The following is a 22,116-nucleotide window of genomic DNA, read 5'->3' as shown; positions in this document are numbered from 1 at the left end:
ATAATTTGACACTAACTCCAAATAGTGTCAGACTGAGTTTCATTAAATTTTTGGACACCCAGTTGGTGTCCAGAGAATTGGTTGTTGGTATGGAAAACACCCGAGAAGTAGGCAAGTGAGGGCTCTTCCCTTTCTGCCCCTGCCAACCAGGGGGTAGGTAGCTGGTCTGTCTCGCACAGGGCTGATGTCGTGCAGCCATAAGCAGCCCCTGCTGGGTCCTTCGGGGACGTCCTTCTTTTCCCCATTTCGGCTGAGCTGGGGCTGTCTCAGGGCTGGTGCCAGGCTAGAGAACGGAGGCCAGCTCCCAGGAAGTGAGAAGGCTGGAGTCGAGGAGGAGCACTTCCCCCTCCCGCCTGAGATGCTCCTAGTGCGGAGTGGGCTCAAGTTTCTTCTTAGACATCCTTCAAGTTTCATCTTAGACATCCCTTCTTCCAGGAAGCCCTCCTTGATCACCATTACTATAAATGTGCACCCACACACACTCCTCCATCCTCTCATATCAGGAATCCAGAACCCCTCTCACACATAACAGCCTCAGAAAGAGGCCAATGGCCAAGGGCCTTGCCTTTGTTTGGAACTTCCCTGTGCTTCTTTCCAGCCACACGATCCTCCCATGCCTCAGTTTACTCAGGTGTAAAATGGCAGTAACAAGACTTACTTCAGGGCAGCCCTGAGGATTAAGTGAGATTACATACATAAAGTGCTTAGCACCATGCCCCAGCACACAGCAAGCACTGGATAAATGGTAACTACTATTAATATTGGTATTAATAATGGAGCCACCTGCTCAGCCAGAGAAGGATGCTTTTGACCAAGAAGAGCCTTGGGCTCCATTATGGGAAGCGGGCTGAACCCGGGTGAAGGCTCCGGGGTGGGCTTGGGCTGCTGGGAGGGAAACCAGCCAGGAAAAAACACCGCGTGCAGCAGCATTGTTCATTTTTAAATTTTCTTTTACAGGACCTGCCGATAATCACCTGCTGAGTGCTCTGCACTGGCAGCCGGCAGGGCCCCAGGGGCAGATGTCTCCTGCCACCTACCAAGCAGGGCCTGGGTCCTCAGAACAGTTCTGCTGCCCCCAGAGACCCCGTGGCCCTGGGCTGCCAGTGCGGTCCCTGGGCACCAGGAGGGGGCTGACGGGGCAGGGGTGGGGAAAGGGAACACGGACAGGTTATTCGTTCTCTTAAAAACCACTCTCAAGGCACAAAGGCTCTGTGTGAGGCCTCCAGCCCAGCTGGTCCGTGAGTGGATGTACAAGGGGAGGGGACACGGGGGAGTCCCAACTTCCCGTGCCCCACACACCCCTTCCCCGTGAGTCCGCATCCACTGTTGGCTCCGCCCTGGTGGCTTCCTCCCACCTCTGCCAGCCACGCCTACTGATTGTTCCCCACACAGTAGATGGAGGAGTCTGCCAGCTTTAAATATTTCAAACACAAAAATAAACTCAAAATGGATAAAGGACCTGAATGTGCGACAGGAAACCATCGAAACCCAAGAGGAGAAAGCAGGAAAAGACCTCTCTGACCTCAGTCGCAGCAATTTCTTACTCGACACATCTCCAAAGGAAAGGGAGTTAAAAGCAAAAATGAACTATTGGGACCTCATCAAGATAAAAAGCTTCTGCACCGCGAAGGAGACAATCAACAAAACTAAAAGGCAACCGACGGAATGGGAAAAATATTTGCAAATGACATATCGGACAAAGGGCTAGCATCCAAAATCTATAAAGAGCTCACCAAACTCCACACCCGGAAAACAAATAATCCAGTGAAGAAATGGGCAGAAGACATGAATAGACACTTTTCCAAAGAAGATATCTAGACGGCCAACCAACACATGAACAAATGCTCAATGTCACTCCTCATCAGGGAAATACAAATCAAAACCACACTGAGATACCACCTCACGTCAGTCAGAGTGGCTAAAGTGAACAAATCAGGAGACTATAGATGCTGGCGAGGATGTGGAGAAACGGGAGCCCTCTTGTACTGTTGGTAGGAATGCAGACTGATACAGCTGCTCTGGAAAACAGTGTGGAGGTTCCTCAAAAAATTAAAAATAGGTCTACCCTATGACCCAGCAATAGCACTGCTAGGAATTTACCCAAGGGATACAGGAGTGCCGATGCACGGGGGCACTTGTACCCCAATGTTTATAGCAGCACTCTCAACAATAGCCAAATTATGGAAAGAGCCTAAATGCCCATCAACTGACGAATGGATAAAGAAATTGTGGTTTATATACACAATGGAGTACTACGTGGCAATGAGAAAGAATGAAATATGGCCTTTTGTGGCAACATGGATGGAACTGGAGAGTGTTATGCTAAGTGAAATAAGTAATACAGAGAAAGACGGATATCATATGTTTTCACTCCTCTGTGGATCCTGAGAAACTTAACAGAAGACCATGGGGGAGGGGAAGGAAAAACAAAGTTAGAGAGGGAGGGAGCCAAACCATAAGAGACTCTTAAAGACTGAGAACAAACTGAGGGTTGATGGGGGGTGGGTGATGGGTATTGAGGAGGGCAGCTGTTGTATGGTGTTGTATGGAAACCAATTTGACAATAAATTTCATGATAAAAAAAAGAAAAAAACAAAAAAACACCGCACAGCATCTAGCTTCTTACCACCGCAGGCCTGAGGGGAGAAGGGAGCAGGGAGGCTCACAGAAAACACGCCATGCGAGCTGCAGGCCTCCACCTCCTGCCCCCCAGCAAGCCCACAGATGAAGAACACGTCGAGGCCAGAGGGAAGAAGGCGGAACAAGCTTCGGCAAAGAGAAGATGACAGGCTGACAAGAGGGTCTGACATCTGTGAGCCTGACCCATCTCTAACTACCCGGGATGGGAGGAGAGATCCACTGGGGCTGCGGGTCAGATGAAAACAAAGTGGGGAGAAGTGATGAGGGAGGGTCTGTGGGAACGAGAGGAGGGTGAGGGGTCAAGGGCAGGTGTCAGAAGGGCAGGGTGGAAGACGGTGTCCTTCAGTCCCTAAGGTCAGCCATGGCCTCACCATGTCAAAGGAACAACACTGGCCACTTCAGACAGGCACCAGGAAGGGAGGACCATACCCGGCAATGAGAGAGAGGAACCCTCATATACGTGCAAAGCAGACTAGTCCCCAGATGGGCTGGTTTTGCCACAGAGCTGCTGTGTGGCCCCAGGCAACTTGCTTAAGTGTTCTGTTTTCTGTGCCCCATTTTCCTTCACCCAGAGAAAGATACAGCTCGTAATAAAAGAGCTAACGCTTTATTTTAGCACCTAATACGTGCCAGGCGCTATTCTAAGTGCTTGACATGTGCATTAACTCGTCTGATCATTCTGACAACTGAAGGAGGAGAGTCCTATTGTCCTTTGACTTTAGAGATAAGAAAGCTGAAGGACAGAGCGACTAAGACACTTGCCCAAGGGAAGCGGTTGGAGAAGTGGGGCGGGAACCCAGGAGTCCTGGCTCTGTGCTACTCCCTTGTGCCCACTTGAGATGCACAAACCGTCTTCCACCCAGAGAGCTCAAGAGGAAACTATCCTCTGCTGAGGATACAGCCGAGCTCTTAGCACCTGTTTTATTTTTACAGACAGTGCAAGCCCGGGAGGGGCAGGCAGCAAGGGGGAGAGAGAGAATCCCAAGCAGGCTCCGCACTGTCAGCACAGAGCCCAACACAGGGCTCAAACTCGGAAATGATGAGATCATGACCTGAACTGAAATCAAGAGTCAGACGCTTAACCGACTGAGCCACCAGGCGCCCCGATGTATTTCTTCTTAACAGCGGGGGAAGGGCATGAGTGTCCAAGGTCATAGAGCCGGCTGAGGAGGGTGTCCTGACTCCCCCACCATCCAGCAAAGCCAGAGGGTCAGAGCTGATCTCATGTGCCCCCACTGAGGTCTCCTGCAATGGCCGTGGGAGCAGAATCCTGACCCTGACTGAGGCTCAGCCATGCCCTGCTTGGCATGACCTTGGGCCAGTAACATCTCCAGGTGTCAGTTTCTCTGCAAAGGAGGTCAAGACTCGAGAGAGGGTCTGAGAGCGCCTCCAGTTCTCCCCTGAGAGTCCGTGAAACTGCGCCGTAATCCCGGGCTGCCTGGATGGAAGTGAGCTCCCCATCACAGAGGCATTCCAGCAGAGATCCTTCCAGACACAGTGGCCAGGAGAGGGGAGCTTCAAGGGACTCTCAGGCAGCCAGTGGGAGGCTGGCTTCCTCCAGCGACTCCCTAGCTCCCTGGAGTGACAGAAGGAGCTGGCCTCACTCAGGAATATGTTTGCCCGTGTCACCAGGCAGGCCGGGCCCACAGCTCTTCCCCGGGGACAAGCTGGCCCCAGGGGACACCATGCCAGCCGTGCCTGCAGTCCTAACCTTCCTTCAGCGCAGTCCAGAGCTGCTTTGCTCCTTGCCACCAGCTGCCCAGGAGCCAAGGGACAGGCAAATGCCCAGGCCTTTCCCGGCCTCCTCCGCGGCCACCAGGGCTGACGCTGATCTGGCCGCTGGGGAAGGAGGCCCGGTCCTCCCTGCCAGGGGAAAGGGCACCTCACCACCACGATTCGCTCAAGCTGTTCCTTCCTCCCGGGATTCCCTTCCTCCTGTTCCCCTACGCTAAAACTACTTCTCAGTCTTCAAAGCCCCGATTAAATGTTCCCTCTGGCTGAGTCCCTCCTGTCCCCACAGGCCCAATCAATCTTTTCCTCTGATGGGCTTCTCCAGAGCCATGTCCGCCTTCTTACCACTATACTCACCTGCCTTCTAGGTAGTAAATCCTAGCTGTGGCTTCCTCCCCCACCAGGCTCGGGGCTCCCTGAGCACGAGTCACTGCCCCGTACCCCAGAACTGGGCACAGTAGACACAGCCTCACACAGTAGGTACTCAAAAGAGAGCTCGGAAACCGAAGAGCACTGCAGCCACTCCCTGCATCCCAGAAGGGGTTCACGGTCACAGATGCCTCCTTCCCCTGGAGCTCACCTGTTTCTCAAGGCTCCTCCCCTTCCCTCCCGGGGAGGCTGGTATTTTCAGTCCTGTGAGTGCTGCGGAAGCGACCGAGGCCCAGAGAGGGAAGTGTGTGTGCAATCACACACACAGCAAGGCGAGGTCTGCGGGCCCAGAGCAGCCGCGCCCCCCCCCCCCCAGCCCCCTCCCAGTGCACAAACCCCTCGCTGGCGGCGGCAGGAAGGGCAGAGGATCGGACTTACCCAGGCATCCGGAGATCAGCACAAACAGCCAGGCCACGAGGCAGCCGGTGGCAACGTGGCACCTCATGTCTCCTGGGGACACAAGGAAGGAGAGGTGAGAAGCCTGCCCTCCGAGCCCCTCCTACACTTGCCCACCCCTGCAGCTCCGGGGAGAATTGGCCTGGGAAGAAGGGAGGGAATCAACTCACGTGGTGGGGAGGCGGGTGTGGGAAAGAAGAGAGGGTCTGCATCGCTTGGTTTCGTATCGTCCAGGGCTGGGTATAGCTCAGCGGCCTGGGGGTGGGGGCAGGGGCAGCGGTGCGTCTGCCCTCATGGGGCTGGCTGCGCAGCCGAGCGAGCGAGAGAGTGAGCGAGGCTAAGCGGTAGGCACAGGAATGCGTGACCGAGGCATTCTGGGCCCCTTGCGGGGAGGGGCCGTTGCCTACATCCTCCAGGATGGCAGCCCCAGGAGTGATGGGGCTTGGGTAGCCTGGGGACAGGGATAGGAGATAGGTGCTGAGCGGGCAGTCAGGGGTCGAAGACCGGGCTTGGCAGGCCCAACACCCCGGATCCCCCCAGCCTAAGTGCCCAATGGGCATGCCTTTTCTCACTTTTCCTACCCACCCGACTATCTCATAACCTGGGATATGAAAGGTGGCGGCAGTCAGCAGTGTCCAGAGTGGCACAGAGAGGGGAGGTATCTGCACAGCGTTCCACAGCAAGTCTGTAGAACACTGAGGCCAAATTTCTAGGGGCTCCAGTGAGATCTGGAGCCCAGCCCCCAGCGGCTCAGCGAGGCGAGATCCCACCTCGAAGGGTGTCGGGGAGGGTGACTGCACCTCGCACCATAGCGGTGGCCCTGTTACAGCGGGGCCACGGTCCTCTGGTTCCTTCTCAGCCCTGCAGCAGTTCAGGGACAGGCCTCCCGGAGACCAGCAGAGGCACCAGGAGAGGCCCACGCTCCTCAGCTGGGGATGCCACGGCCCTCTCAAATGCCAGCCCTGTTAGTACAGGGACACAGCCCACACGCCTCCACATCCCCGCAGGGCCTAGCCAAGGGCCTGCACGTCATCCTGCAGTTCAACAGCTTGCTCAGAGACTCCCGGCTAGCGAGCACCAGGCTCAGCATCTGGACCTAAGTTGACCGGCCGCCTCCCTCGTGGATGAGAGGCCAGGAAAGCCACGGGGAGGTGAAGGGAACGGAAGGGAAGGGATCTCTGGAGAGACTTCCACATGTCTGCAAGATCCAAGGGCGAGAGATTCCAAAAGAGCCACAAGCTCAGATCCCTTAATTCCAGACCCAGAGTGGCCTTTGTCAGCCCAGGCCCCGAGTGGCCTGTGACACGACCCCACCGGGGTTCCTGCCACATACAACACTCACTGGCCCGTGACGCCCTTTGGTTTCCCTTCTAACATCTGTTTCCCTGATGTCCTGATTACTAGGCATGAAACGGTAATTTGCAGAATAAACGATCCTAAGATGTATTTAAATAATAAAAGACAGACCCCCCCCCATTCATATATTCCTATATTTCCACCCCCTTGAGCTTTGGAATGTTAACAGCATCACAGGGAGGCAAACTGAGATGCTCCAGGGGCCAGGCCAGGAACAGAAATGAGGGAGACACCGGGTGGGTGGGGATGATGGCCACTCCGAGGCCACAGGCTCTGTCCAAGAGGGGCAGCCGCTGATGTGTTCCAGCCAAGAGGGATGTGAGCCCAGCGCGGCCAGGGCTTCTGATTTCTCTCAATGAAAAGCCGACAATCGGGCTTTTTCTATGAATTCACTTTTTAAATGTTGGCAAATAATTCAACTTGTAGGAGCCAAACAGGACGTGTCGGATGGCCAGAGTGGGTGGGTTGGGCTGGGCACGCGTCCTACTGGGCCCTTCCCTGCACCCAAGCAAATCCGTGCACATTACACACACGTATGGAGCGGTGTGGCTGTGTTTATCTTTAGAATGATGGAGCTGTCTCTACACAAAAGAAACTTGCTCTTCTCACATCATGATATTTCACGGATGACCCTCCACGTCAACACTGCTACATCTGCGCCCTTCTTTTTAGGAGCTAAATCATAGTTCAGAGCATGGGTGTTTGCAAGAGAGACAAGGATCCCCTACTGTTGGGCATTTGGGTGTTCCCAGGTTCCCACCACCACGGGTAATGCCACGAGGGGCCTCCCTCCGAAAATAATCGTGTTGGGACCTTGGATGCTCTTGAACTTGGCTCTCCAGCTGCGGCATTACTGGGTGGATTAGATACAACCCCGGCCATGTATGTAAACCTTTATTAGACATCGCCGTATTACCTTCTGGAAAGGTTGTGGCAATTCCCGCTCCCTCCGGCAGCGTATGAGAGGGCCTCTGTGCCCACCTGGAAGTGATCCCTCTTTTAAATGGCTGCCAATCGGATGCATGAAAAATGGTCTGGCATTGTTGCTTTAATTTGCATTTCCCTAACTACTAGCGAGGTTGAGCAGGATGCCTTTTTCTAAACGTTCAAACCACTTTCCATCTGTTATCCTGCACTGCCGTAGCGTATCCTACAAAGAAGCTAGCCAGCATTGCTGGCATTATCCCTGATTTACAAGTGGAGAAACCGAGGCACAGAGCAATTAAGTGACAATCTGACATCTCCTAGTGAGTGAGTGTTTTTTTCAAAAAAAAATCTCCAGCCCTCTGCCTTCCCAAGCCAGATGTTATAAGAATTAAACAACATCTGCCAAGAACATCATCCACAAATAGCTGGGGAGGGTAGCCATTCTGCAAGGTGTTGCACGAAGTTTGCAGCGGAAGGAAGGAAGGAAGAAGGAAGGAAGAAAATAAACACTTACGAGGGCAACTCCCACAGACCAGGGATTTTCAGAGGTGTTGTTTTATTCAGTCCTCTGAAGTGTCCCCATAACGTATTGTCCCCATTTTTCAGATGAGGGAATCAAGGCCCAGAGAGGTCACTCCAGGACTGGAACTGATTCCATCACGCCACGCTGCTGCCCGCCATTCCCCATTTCCTAACAGATAAAAGGGAAGGCACGGCCCCTCCCTCAGGAGTACAATACACAAGAGACACAGGATGAACGTCTGCAAAGAAGTGCACACTTGTGCACAACACACCCACACGTGCAAAACGCATCATTTCCACGACGCTGGCTCGGGCTCCAACACTGCCAGGCACACTGTCCCCAGCCTGTCTCCTTAAACGTCTGCTTCCCCTCCGGAGGCAGTCACATTGCCTTGGCGCCTCTCTTCTGTGGGTTACGGGCAGCCAAACACAGCCCTGAGTCTGCAGGATCGGGGGCGGGGGGCAGCTCTGAAGCCGTTAGACGCAGGGGTGATGTCTGCTCCATGCTGACTCTGTCCTCAGCTTGGGGCAAGGGAGCCGAGACCGTAGGTCGCGGGGACCCCGGCTCCGGAGGGTGAAGCGGAGTAGCTAGGCAAAAGTGGGTCCCTCCTGCTACCGGGTTCTCCCTGAAATCCCAGTTCTTGCCCTTCCTCTGGCCTCTCTGGCTACAGGAAGGCAAGCAAGGCCCAGAGAGAGAGGCTAACGGCAGTGGGAAGAGGCCCCTGGGTTCCAACCTCCAGCCCAGGTGTCGCAATGGATGCTGCATTGCCTGCAGGCATTCCCTTGACACTGGGGCCACAGCAAGTGGCCTGTGTCCCCCGGGAGAGCCTGACCTCGCCCTGCCTTGTGCAACGGCTGTTCCCCAACCTCCCAGCCCTCCCACCTCCCACCTCCCACCTGGCAGAGCTGCGTGACCTCCTCCACCTCAGGATGGGGCCTGGGCTCCTACCAACCCTCACCTGCCCCCACCGAACCAGGAAACACAGACACACAGCCTTCTGTGCGGGGGTTCTGCTCTGGGCCTGGGATAAGTGCCAGAGACATGCCCCAGGGGTAGGAGCAGGGTCAGGGCTGGCTGCCCCCAAATCTCTCAGGGACCTGGCTTAGAGCCCATCCTTGCAGGAAGACTTCCAGAAATCCCTCAAACATACCCACTGCCAAGAAGACACAGAACCAAGCCTCAGAGTCGTCGGGCTGTCAGTTCTCAACAGCCTCTTTCATGCTAAGCCCGGTGCCAGGCCCTGGGGGAGGATGGCTACGAACATGTGCCAGGTGTCAAATAAATGATAGAGACCATTGCTGCCCAAGGCCATGGAAAGAGAAGTCCTGAACCTTCCAGAGGAGGTGAGATGTGGGCTGCACAGTGTTAACGTTTGCCGAGTGCACGTTACGTGCCAGCCACTGCGGCGGGCGACGTGCTGTCCGTGCTGGGGCTCGGAGAGTTTGAGTGACCTGCCCGAGGTCACACAGCTGATAAGTGGCCAGGTCGGGATTCGAACCCCATTCCGATGGCCGTCAAAAGTTGGTCGCCCAGCCTCAGCCCCAACCCTTACAACTGCTTCACAGCCACAGGATATAGGAGGCAGCAGCAAGGCCGAGTGCGTGTGCCAGGAAGAAGGGGGACAGCCAGGGCCGGGAAGTGGGTTCCTATTTAGCCTGCCTTTCTGGCATATTGGCATCTCACAGGCCTTGGCCCGAGAACCACTACCAATAAGACAATGTCCACACCATCAGAGGTGACCAAGCCCCCCGCCTCCTCATCCCACATGGCCCTCTCCAGCACCATCCCCAAGAGGTTACCACCTCTGTCCCTGGAGGGAGCAGAGTGCAAAGACAGCCGTACTCGAGGCAGCAACGTGACCCACACTGGCCTGTGCCTTCTCCTGTGATCAACCTGTAAAAACCTGCTGCTCACGCGGGCCTGGGCTGAGGGCCACAGGGGATGTTCCGGCAGGTGGCACGGTTACAGCATCTAGGGAGTCACCCCACCTGGGAATCACCTCCCCAATCAAAGCCTCCATTTATACCCCCGAGGGCTGGGGAGCTGCAAGGAGAGGCTTCTAAGCCGGGTCTGGCCACACCGCACGCGTCTGCCCTGACATTACTTGCCGTGTGCCAGGCACTGTGTTAGACACAAGCGCACAGAAGGAAACAAGCTGAGGACCTTTCCGGGGTGGGGGCTGACACTTCCAGGAGAGACCAACACAGACGGCGTAGGTGGGCAAGTTCTACGGCGTGCTTGGGAATAAGTACTAAGGAGAGAGGCAAGGAACGGGGTGAGGGTAGTCTGCCTATCACTGAAGGTGCTATATGAACAAACAGTGAGGAAGCAGGAGAGTGAGCCATGCGGTTAGCCATCTTCCAGGCAGAGGCAACAGCCTGTGCAAAGGCCCTGAGGCAAGAGGGTGCTAACGCACATGGAAAGGAGGCCAGTGGGGCTGTAACTGGGTACACGGTGGGGGAGAGTGGCAGGAGACGAGGCCACAGACACAATGGGCCCATCACTGATGGGAGTCAAGTGGGAGTCATGGTCCTAAGCCCCCCAAGAGTTCTGTGCAAGAGTCAAGTTTTACTGGAGCACTTGGCCGCACTACTGGGGACTGACTGCAGGGGCAAGGGCAGAAGCAGGCAGACCGGTGTGGCGGCCAGACATCTGAGGGCTCTGGCCAGAGACTGGGGTGGAGGGTGTGGGGTCTGGCATGTGTCGAGGTAGAGCTGAGAGGGTCTCCTACTGGAGAAGACGAGGCCGTGTGAGAAAGGACCGAGCCTGAGGGTTTGGCCCAGGCGCCCGGAAGGATGGAGTTGCTGCTACCCAGCTGGGAGGAGGCGGCAGGGGGAAGGAGCTGAGAGCTGAGCGCAGAAGTTCAGTTTGGGGCACGGTGAGCTTGGAAAGGCTGTTGAGAACCCAGCAGCATCGTGGGACAGGCAGGAGGACACCCCCACCTAGACGTCAGGCCTGAGGTGGGGCCAGAGATGCAGATGTAGACGTGGGGGTCATCGGCGTGTAGGTGGTACTTGGGGCCACCAGAGAGACGAGATCACCAAGATCCCAACACCCTCGAGCCGAGGCAACTTGGCTGAGAATATCCATCAATGTTTAAAACCTACAAAAAGCCACTCTCAACGCGTGGCCTAGCGATTCCACTTCCAGAACTTTAGCTGAGGAAATGATTATGGCGGCGCATGAACGCTAACCCCCAGCGATGTTCGCAGCAGCCCAGGGGAGCAGCCCAGACACCCAGCGGGAACTGGTTCAACTGTGTGATGTCCACAAGAAGCAGAGGACCACATACGGATGGGTATGTGTGTGTCTGTGGGTAGGGGCAGCGTGTGCACGGACAGGACTATTAGGTGAAACGGTTTCATCTGAGAGGTGCAGTTACAGCTGATTCCGCATTCTTCTACACACTCACCGCATTTTCCAAATCTTCTATTAGAACACCCAACGTTTTTACAACCAGAGACTTAGCTAATGTCCGTCCTACCAAAACATCGGCAGCAGCATGTGAACAGATACACAACTCTGATTAGGAACTTCTTTCCTAGGGGCGCCGGGCTGGCTCAGTTGGTTGAGCATCCGACTTCCGCTCAGGTCGTGATCTCACAGTTCGTGAGTTGGAGCTCGACGCGGGGCTCTGTGCGGACGGCTCGGAGCCTGGAGCCTGCTTCGGATTCTGTGTCTCCATCTCTCTCTCTCTCTGCTCCTCCCCTGCTTATGTTCGTGCTCTGTCTCTCTCAAAAATAAACATTAAGAAAGAAAAAGAAAGAAAAAAGAAAGAAAGAAAGAGAGAAAGAGAGAAAGAGGAAAAGAAAGAAAGAAAGAAAGAAAGAAAGAAAGAAAGAAAGGAAGGAAGAAAGAAAGAAAGATAGACTGATCTTTCCTAGAGACACCTGGGTAGTTCAGTTCGTTGAGCATCCAACTCTTGATTTTGACTCAGGTCACGATCCCAGGTTCGTGGGATTGAGCCCCGCATCAGGCTCCATGCTCAGTGTGGAACGTGCTTAAGATTCCCTCTCTCTCTCTCTCTCTCTCTCTCTCTCTCTCTGCCCTTCTCTCCAGCTCATGCTCTCTCTCTAAAATAAAAAAATAAAAATAAATTTATATTAAAAAAAAATAAAGTTTTGTCTTAATGCTCTGCTGAGCCTCCCTGAAGTCCACAGTCCCAGATGTGACTACCGGAGGAGACCCTTAGGGCTGGGAGGGTTCTCAAAAGTCGTCTGGCTAATAACACCCCTCTGCCACTACTCAGGTCCTTCCGTGGACAAGGGGCTCTCTCCCTCCTGGACAGGGGGCGAGGCGGTCCCAGCTCAGAGACCCCTGCCTCCCTGCCCAGTCCTGTTACCTTCCCACACCGGAGCAGATTGGGGGTTGTTCTGATTACGCCCACCCTCAGGAGGACTTCCCTGCGTTCCAGCCATGGGGACTCGTAAGTACCAGAATGAGCTAAACCTGGCCTTAGAGACCAGGCCCCAGGCTGAAGGTGGGGACTAACAACTGAAAAGAAAAACAAGTGTCCGAAGGTACTCCTACGCTCACACACACACACACACACACACACACACAAGCTGGGCCCAGTGAACCCCCGAACGAAATGTGCCCTCAAGATGCCCCTGACCCAACCTTGGACAGCCCCCCCTTCCTGTCCCCATTGCTTCCCCCAGGCTGGAGGAAGCCAGGTTCGTCATACAGCTCCTCCCGATCTGTAGGGGTGTCACCAAATGCCTCTGGACCAAACCCAAGACAGAGCCCATCACAGCCTGGTCTCCCGGACAGAGACTGGAAAGCATGTTCCTTGTGGCTGCAGGGACAAAGGACACACTCCCCTCTTCTGGGAAATTGGCGCATTCAGGGCTCAAGGGCCCTCAATGGTTACCATCTCCCACCTCTCCCTGCAGCTCAGTCAGGGGATGCAGGAACCGAGGGTGTGCTCAGGGTGGAGAGAGGCAGTGGCTTCCATCCAGCAAGCAAGGGGACAGGAAGAAACAGAGCCGAGGGGGAGGGAAAGGGCAGGAGGGGACATCTGAGCAGCTTTTCAGTTTCTCAGGAGTGAAAGATTTTCACAGCAGGGTGCCACAATTTAGTTTGAACTGCTATGAATTCCCATAAAATCAGATGCACTCAGCTTTGAATAGAAATACAGAAATACACGGCAGAAATCAAATACAATTTGGGGATTATTCACCACCACTACACACGGAGGGGCTCGTGCGTGCAAGGAGGTGCCCGCAGACGACACCATTAGGGCCACTAACGGACAAGCCACTGTCAGCCACTGATGGCCATGTTTCAAAGCCTACCCCATCCAGGCCACCGGCAGGGGAGGCTGCTGTGACAGAAGGTCACTAAGCGGGACTTTTCCCGTAAGGAGGGAAAAGATCAGTGTGTTTGTGCCCTCCGCTGGATCCCTCCCCAAAGTTCCCACTGACTGATGCCCAGGGATGGTAGATGAGTCAGGCAGGACTGAAAATCCCAGGAGGGACACCACAGTGGCCCAGCATCCTCCACGTGAAGCCTAGTATCTGAGTCTCCTTGACCTATACGTTTTTTTTTTTAAAGTCACTCCGTAGGCAATATATTTTATTTTAGTCTTTTCTTTTTGGAAGTAATGCACAGACATGGTAAATAACTATACAAAAGGGTGTGTAGCAGGAAGTGAGTCTCCCTTCCATCGTAGCCCCAGCAGGAAGTGAGTCTCCCTTCTGGCGTAGCCCCAGCAGGAAGTGAGTCTCCCTTCCAGCGTAGCCCCAGCAGGAAGTGAGTCTCCCTTCTACCCAAGCTCGCATGTTCCCAGAAAGGACGCTGGATGGAGGGTCCCTGAAGTGTCTATCGTATGTGCATACAAGGATATAGCATACAGGTCTCTCCCTCTCTTAGAAAAATCTAAGCGGTATCCATGCTATCCTAGTCCGTTTTGCCGCATGATGATATATCCTGAAGACTGTTTCAGAACATACAGAGCCTGCTCTTTTTAACAGTTGTAGTGGGAGTGGGGGGGGGGGACCATAACTTATCTCTGCTGATGGACATCGAGGTTGTTTTTAACTTTGCAATTTGACAAATGAAGCCACAATGAATAGCCTTGTTCCTATATTTACACGCACCATATGAAGAAGGAAACTTTCATAGTTTTATAGCTGTTGACAAACTACTCTCAAAGAGGATGCACCAAGTTGCATTCCCCTCAACTCTTACAGAAGGGCCAGTGTCCCCATACCTTTGCCAGAGCTGCGTGGTCACTATTTTTCAAGTTCCAGAAAGGGTAGCTAAGGATCCTGATCCTCAGATCCCCCGCCCCATTGGGGCATGGAGCTAGAATGGAGTTGACCAAGCTTGGCTTTCTTCTACCCCCTGACTCACCAGTAGGGTGAAAACCAACACACCTTGGCCTGGCTCTGTGACCTTGCTGCAATGTACACCCTCTCCCTCACTGGGGTCACTGCCAGTCACCACACCCTGTCCTTGGCCAGGCTGTTCTCTCCATCCGAAGTGCCACCTGGTTCCATCTTGCACCTCCAGTTCTGCCTTCAAGGCACAGCTCTGTCACTTCTTCCACAAAGTCATCCTGGATCCCTGCTAGAAGCTGGACCCTCAGCTCCCCTGGCTTTTAGGTTTGCATTTCTGGAAGCAGCTCTTCCAGCTGTAGGGGCTAGACTTGTACATGCCCTCCTTCTCCCAGAAGACCCTCAGCTCCTTGCAAGTAGAGTCCAGTTTATCCCATACAGCCTTTGCCCACTTAACATCCCCTCCTGGGTAGGTCGCTAACACTTAACATATCCTACAGTGACCCAATTTCTTCTCCAAATAGGTTCCCATGCTCCCCTTTCTCGCCTCAGTAAGCTTACCTCCACTGATACACTCTTTTTCTTTTTCATTCAGTTAACAAACACATTTTATACAGCCAGTAAGTGGCAGTTTCCTCCTTACCCTCATGATTATCATATTTTGGGCTCACCTGCCCTCTCTAAGCCTCACCCCTGTCAAGTTCATTCCTAACCCTTGGCCATCACTGTGGTTGATCAAATGATCGGTCCCAAGCCTTCACTCTGCATAGGATTACACATCTGCACCCATCTTGGGGTCTCATGGTAGGCAGTGTGCTGTCCCACCTTTTAAGCTGGGCTTGGCCGTATGACTCGTCTGGACCAATGGATGTTTTGGCTCACCTCCATACTAGTGGAGGCATGTGACCCATACGCAGAGGAGCGTGCCTCTTGAACTCCTACCTGTCAACCTGAGATGAGCACACCCCAGGCAGAGTGAGCAGACTGAAACCACACATGGCCTAGAATCATATTAATGATTTGCTGACCGTAGCCTAGATTTGCTGACCCTCCCGTTGACCCACGGACATAAGTAAGCATAAATGATTGTTGTAGTGGTTTGGTAGGGACTACAATACCAATACTACGAAATATATATAACCATGTAAGAGAACAGAGGGAAATCTTCATGATTAGATTTGGCAATGATTTCAAGGAGATAACATCAGAAGCACAGGCAATAAAGTTAAATAAACTGGACTTCATTCAAATGAAAAACTTCCGTGCATCAAAGGACACTATTAACATGTAGAAAATATCTGTACCTAACACGTAGAAAATATCTGTAAATCACCTATCTGATAAGGGATTAATATCTATCATATATAAAGAACTCCTAAAACTCCACAGCACAATAAAAAATCTAAGTCAAAAAGAAGCAAAAAATTTAAATATACATTTCTCCAAAGAAGATATACAAATGGCCAAGGGACACATGAAACAATGCTCAACATCATTAGTTATTGGAGAAATGCAAATAAAAATCACAATGAGAGACCACTTCTCACTCATTAGGGTAGCTATTAAAAAAAAAGAAAACATAAAATAAGTGTTGGAAAGAATGTAGAAAAATGGGAACCCTTGTGTGTTGCTCAGGGGGAATATAAAACAGTGTAGCCATTGTAGAAAACAGTACGGTGGTTCCTCAAGAAATTAAGCATAGAATTACCATACGAGCCAGAGATTCCACTTCTGGCATATATGCAAAAGAATTGGAAATAAGGACCTGAGCAAATATTTGTACACCCATGTTCATAGCAGCATTATTCACAATAGCCAAAGGTGGAAAGAACCCAAATGTCCATCAGTAGATGAATGGATACCCCCAAGTGTGGTATACACATATAATGGAATATTGTTTAGTCTTAAAAAGGAACGACATTCTGGCACATACTATGACATGGATAAACCTTGAAGACATTATGCCAAGAGACGTAAGCCCCGTCGCAAAAGGACAACGAGCGTATGGTTCCATTTATATGAAGTACCTAGAGTCGTCAGACTCAGAGAGACAGAAAGTTGAACGGTGGTTACAAGAGGCTGGGGGTAGGGGTGGCAAAAGGAGGAGTTATTGTTCAACAGGTGCAGAGTTTCAGGCTGGGGTGATGAAAAGTTCTGGAGATGGATGGTGGTGAAGGTTGCATAACAGTGTGAATGTACTTCATGCCACTGAACCATATACTTAGAAATGGTTAAGGGGCACCTGGGTGGCTCAGCCGGTTAAGCGTCCAACTTCAGCTCAGGTCACGATCTCATGGTTTGTGAGTTCGAGCCCTGCATCAGGCTCTCTGCTGTCAGCATGGAGCCTGCTTCAGATCCTCTGTCCCCCTCTCTCTCTGCCCCTACTCCACTTGCCCTCTCTCTTTCTCTCAAAACTAAACATTTTATTTTATTTTATTTTTAATTTTTTAACGTTTATTTATTTTTGAGACAGAGAGAGACAGAGAGAGACAGAGCATGAACGGGGGAGGGTCAGGAGAGAGGGAGACACAGAATCTGAAACAGGCCCCGGGCTCTGAGCTGTCAGCACAGAGCCCGACACGGGGCTCAAACTCACAGACTGTGAGATCATGACCCGAGCTGAAGTCGGACGCTCAACCGACTGAGCTACCCAGGCGCCCCAAAATTAAACATTTTTAAAAAATGGTTAAAATGGTATATTTTGTTATACGTATTTTGCTGCAATAAAAAAATGCTAAAAATGACTCAATGGCAAAATTTACATTTTGTAAATCCTGCCATAATAAAATGATATGTATACATAAAATAAATAAAAGGTTATTTATTATCATATTTAATTATATTTATTTATTATAAATAAAAGGCTCCTCTCATGTTATTACTAAGAAAAAAAAATTAATAAGCCGTCAGTAGAGTCAGGCATACCGATGGTATCAGGGCCCGGTCCAATCAGAATAGACTTATGGGGGGTGGGGGGTGGGGCATCTGGCTGGCTCAGTAGGTAGAGCATCTGACTTGACCTCAGGGTCGTAAGTTCAAGCACTGCATTGGGCGTGAAGCCTACTTTAAAAATATAAAGAATAAACTTACGGGGACCACCAGCTGCAAAGCAGCCCAGTCACCACATGTGAAGTTCCCCCACACACCACACTCTGACCCCTCTTTTGTCGTATGTCAGCTTAATTGTCCCCTGCTCAGGGAGGCCTTCCCTAACCACTATGACAGTTGGTCACCCTTATTTTTTTCTCACTGTACCCTGCTCTTGCCTTTCATACCTCTCAACACATTTTGTAGATGAAGAGTTATCCTCTGGTTGCTTGTCTGTCTCCCCAACACCATTAAAGTCACGGGTGGGTGGGGGACCCAGACATCTGGCCAGGTGAAGGCCAAGGAGAGAAGGTGTGGAGGAAGGTTCTGTCAAAGGGTGGGCTCCCTTTGACAATCTTCTCTGCACAAGCCTTGCTGTCTCCTCTGATGCAAGAAATCGGAACGTGGAAACAGGAAGAGGCCCTAAAAGGTAAAACAGCGAATCCTTCTGCTTTTCAGACTATTCCACACGGCAATTTTTTTTTTTTTTTTTGATGAAAATCTCCTCTAGCATAAGTGGTACAACTTTGTGGGAGGCCATTTGGCACAAACAAACCACGGCCTTAAAAGCATTCATACCTTTTGACTTAGCAATTCGACTAATAGGAACTTTCCCTAAGGAGATCATCAGAATCAGGGCACAGGGCTCTGTTTTGAGGATGTTTACGGAGCATTGTTTATAACAGTGAAAACGAACAGCTCATAGTCAACGACAGTCGGGCCTCTCAACCAACCACACCGGGGCCAGCCCTGCCCGCCGTGTACCCACAGCAGTGGCACCGAGTCATTGCCACAGCCAAGCCAAGGGTTGGGCCTGCCCAGTCAAGGCCCAGTCACACCATGCAGTCCACACAGAGGACACCCCTGGAGCACCCGGTTGTGGAAACCGGGGGAGACTGTGCTGCTGGGTCTCGCAAGACTTCTTCTGCATAACCACTACTTTCACGATGAGGATATGTAGCTGACCTACCTAACACGTAGAAACAAACACAGAGAGTCAGACAAAATAAGGAGATGGAGAAATATGTTCTGAATCAAAGAGCAAGAGAAAACCTCAGAAAAAGAAATAAACAAAATGTAGATAAGCAATCTACCTGATAACGTGTGCAAAGTAATGATCATAAAGATGCCCACTGCACTCGAGAGAAGAGTGGAAAAACTCGGTGAGAACTTCAACAAAGGGATAGAGAATACATAAAAGAACCAATCAGACCTGAAGAATACAGTAGCTGAAATGAATAATACATTAGAGGGAATCCACGGCAGATCAGAGGACTCAGAACAGATCAACAATCTGGAAGGGGGGATAGGGAAGAGCACCAAAGCTGAACAACAAAAAGAAAAAAAAATTTAATGTTTATTTATTTTTGAGACAGAGAGAGAGACAGAGCATGAATGGGGGAGGGTAAGAGAGAGGGAGACACAGAATCCGAAGCAGGCTCCAGGCTCCGAGCTCTCAGCACAGAGCCCGACACGGGGCTCGAACTCACAGACCCTGAGATCATGACCTGAGCCAAAGTCAGACGCTCAACCGACTGAGCCACCCAGGCGCCCGGAAAAAACATTTTTTTTAATAAGGACAGGTTAAGACACTCAGAGACATCAAGCATACTAACATTTGCATTACAGAGGAACCAAAAGAAGAAGAGAGGGAAAGTGACAAAATTACTTGAAAAAAAAAATAACTGAAAACTTGCCTAACCTGGGGACAGAAACAGACATCCAGGTCTGAGAAGACAGAAAATTCTAAATCACGTAGACCCAAGGAGGTCCACACCAAAACACATAATAATTAAAATGACAAGAATTGGGGCGCCTGGGTGGCTCAGTCGGTTAAGTGGCCGACTTCGGCTCAGGTCATGATCTCACGGTCTGTGAGTTCAAGCCCCGCATCGGGCTCTGTGCTGACAGCTCGGAGCCTGGAGCCTGTTTCAGATTCTGTGTCTCCCTCTCTCTGACCCTCCCCTGTTCATGCTCTGTCTCTCTCCATCTCAAAAATAAATAAACGTTAAAAAAATTTAAAAAAAAATAAAATAAAAAATAAAAAAAATGATGAGAATTAAAGATAAAGAGTAAACTGTAAAAGCAACAAGAGAAAAGCAAATAATTTTGTAGCCATAAGGCTATCAGCTGATTTTCTAGCAGAAACCCTGTGGGCCAGAAGAGAGGGGGCAGGATATATTCAAAGTGCTAGAAGGATAAAAAACCTACAACCAAGAATCCTCTACCTGACAAAGTTATCATTCAGAACTGTGGGAGAGAGAAAGAGTTTCCCAAACAAATAAAAGTTACAGGAGCTCACCAAAGTTACTAAATTGGCCTTACAAGAAATGTGATAGCAACTTCCTTAGGCAGAAAAGGCCACATCAACAAGATATTAGCCAACTGGATCCAACAATACACTAAAAAAATTATTCACCATGACCAAGCAGGATTTATACCTGGGATGCAGGCAGGGCTGGTTCAATATCCGCAAAACAATTAATGTGATTCATCACATCAATAAAAGAAAGGACAAGAACCATATGATGCTCTCAATAGATACAGAGAAAGCATCTGACAAAATACAGCATCCTTTCTTGATAAAAACCCTCAAGAAAGTAGGGATAGAAGGAGCATACCTCAAGATCATAAAAGCCATATATGAACGACCCAATGCTAATATCATCCTCAATGGGGAAAAACTGAGAGCTTCCCCCCTAAGGTCAGGAACAAGACAGGGATGTCCACTCTCACCATTGTTATTCAACATAGTACTGGAAGTCTTAGCCTCTGTAATCAGACAATACAAAGAAATAAAAGGTATCCAAATCGACCAGGAGGAGGTCAAACTTTCACTCTCCACAGATGACATGATACTCTATATGGAAAACCCAAAAGATTCCACCAAAAAACTGCAAGAATTGATTCATGAATTCAGCAAAGTTGCAGGATATAAAATCAATGCACAGAAATCGGTTGTATTCCCATACACCAACAATGAAGTGACAGAAAGAGAAATCAAGGAATAAATCCCATTTACAGTTGCACAAAAAACCATAAAATACCTAGGAATAAATCTAACCAAAGAGGTGAAAAATCTATACACTGAAAACTATAGAAAGCTTATGAAAGAAATTGAAGAAGACACAAAAAAATGGAAAAAGATTCCATGCTCCTGGATAGCAAGAACAAATATTGTTAAAATGTCGATACTACCCAAAGCTATCTACATATTCGATGCAATCCCTATCAAAGTAACACCAGCATTCTTCACAGAGCTAGAACAAATAATCCTAAATGTATATGGACCAGAAAAGACCCTAAATAGCCAAAGCAATCTTGAAAAAGAAAACCAAATCAGGAGGCATTACCATCCCAGACTTCAAGCTATACTACAAAGCTGTAATCATCAAGACAGTATGGTACTGGCACAAGAACAGACATTCAGATCAATGGAACAGAATAGAGAACCCAGAAATGGACCCACAAATGTATGCAACTAATCTTTGACAAAGCAGGAAAGAATATCCAATGGAATAAAGACAGTCTCTTCAGCAAGTGGTGCTGGGAAAACTGGACAGCGACATGCAGAAGAATGAACCTGGACCACTTTCTTACATCATACACAAAAATAAACTCAAAATGGATGAAAGACCTCAGTGTAAGACAGGAAGCCATCAAAATCCCCGAGGAGAAAGGCAAAAACCTCTTTGATCTTGGCTGCAGCAACTTCTTACTCAACATGTCTCTGGAGGCAAGGGAAACAAAAGCAAAAATGAACTACTGGGACTCATCAAAATAAAAAGCTTCTGCACAGCAAAGGAAACAATCAACAAAACTAAAAGGCAACCAACAGAATGGGAGAAGATATTTGCAAATGACATATCAGATAAAGGGTTAGTACCAAAAATCTATAAAGAACTTATTAAACTCAACATCCAAAAAACAAATAATCCAGTGAAGAAATGGGCAAAAGACATGAATAGACATTTCTCCAAGGAAGACATCCAAATGGCCAACTGACACATGAAAAAATGCTCAACAGCACTCATCATCGGGGAAATACAAATCAAAACCACAATGAGATACCACCTTACACCTGTCAGAATGGCTAACATGAACAACTCAGGCAACAACAGATGTTGGTGAGGATGCAGAGAAAGAGGATCTCTATTGCATTATTGTTGGCAATGCAAGCTGATGCAGCCACTCTGGAAAACAGTATGGAGGTTCTTCAAAAAACTAAAAATAGAACTACCTTATGACCCACCAATTGCACTACTAGGCGTTTATCCAAGGGATACAGGTGTGTTGTTTCGAAGGGACACATGCACCCCCATGTTTATAGCAGCACTATCAACAATAGCCAAAGTATGGAAAGAGACCAAATGTCCATCGATGGATGAATGGATAAAAAAGATGTGGTATATCTATACAATGGAGTATTACTCAGCAATCAAAAAGAATGAAACCTTGCCATTTGCAAGTACATGGATGGAACTGGAGGGTATTATACTAAGTGAAATTAGTCAGAGAAATACAAAAATCATATGACTTCACTCATAGGAGGCCTTTAAGAGACAAAACAGATGAACACAAGGGAAGGGAAACAAAAATAATCTAAAAACAGGGAGGGGGACAAAACAGAAGAGACTCATAAATATGGAGAACAAACTGTGGGAAGGGGGATGGGCTAAATAGGTAAGGGGCATTAAGGAATCTACTCCTGAAATCATTGTTGCACTATACGCTAACTAATTTGGA

General features: G+C 50.1%; 1 protein-coding gene across 1 annotated transcript in view; it reads right to left on the bottom strand.

Moving 5' to 3' along the window:
• CDH23 (cadherin related 23) overlaps positions 1 to 22,116 on the bottom strand; it is a 415,376-nt gene that overhangs the window by 360,812 nt on the left and 32,448 nt on the right. Inside the window, exon 2 of the mRNA XM_047825054.1 lies at positions 5,179 to 5,250. Within this exon, the coding sequence (XP_047681010.1) occupies positions 5,179 to 5,245 (67 nt within the window). The 5' untranslated portion in view covers positions 5,246 to 5,250. The remainder of the gene's footprint in view (positions 1 to 5,178; positions 5,251 to 22,116) is intronic.

Source organism: Prionailurus viverrinus, chromosome D2 (genome assembly GCF_022837055.1).
Source record: "Prionailurus viverrinus isolate Anna chromosome D2, UM_Priviv_1.0, whole genome shotgun sequence".
NCBI classification, from domain to species: domain Eukaryota; kingdom Metazoa; phylum Chordata; class Mammalia; order Carnivora; family Felidae; genus Prionailurus; species Prionailurus viverrinus.
Note: the sequence above shows the minus strand (reverse complement) of the source record. Positions and strands in the feature narration are given on the sequence as shown.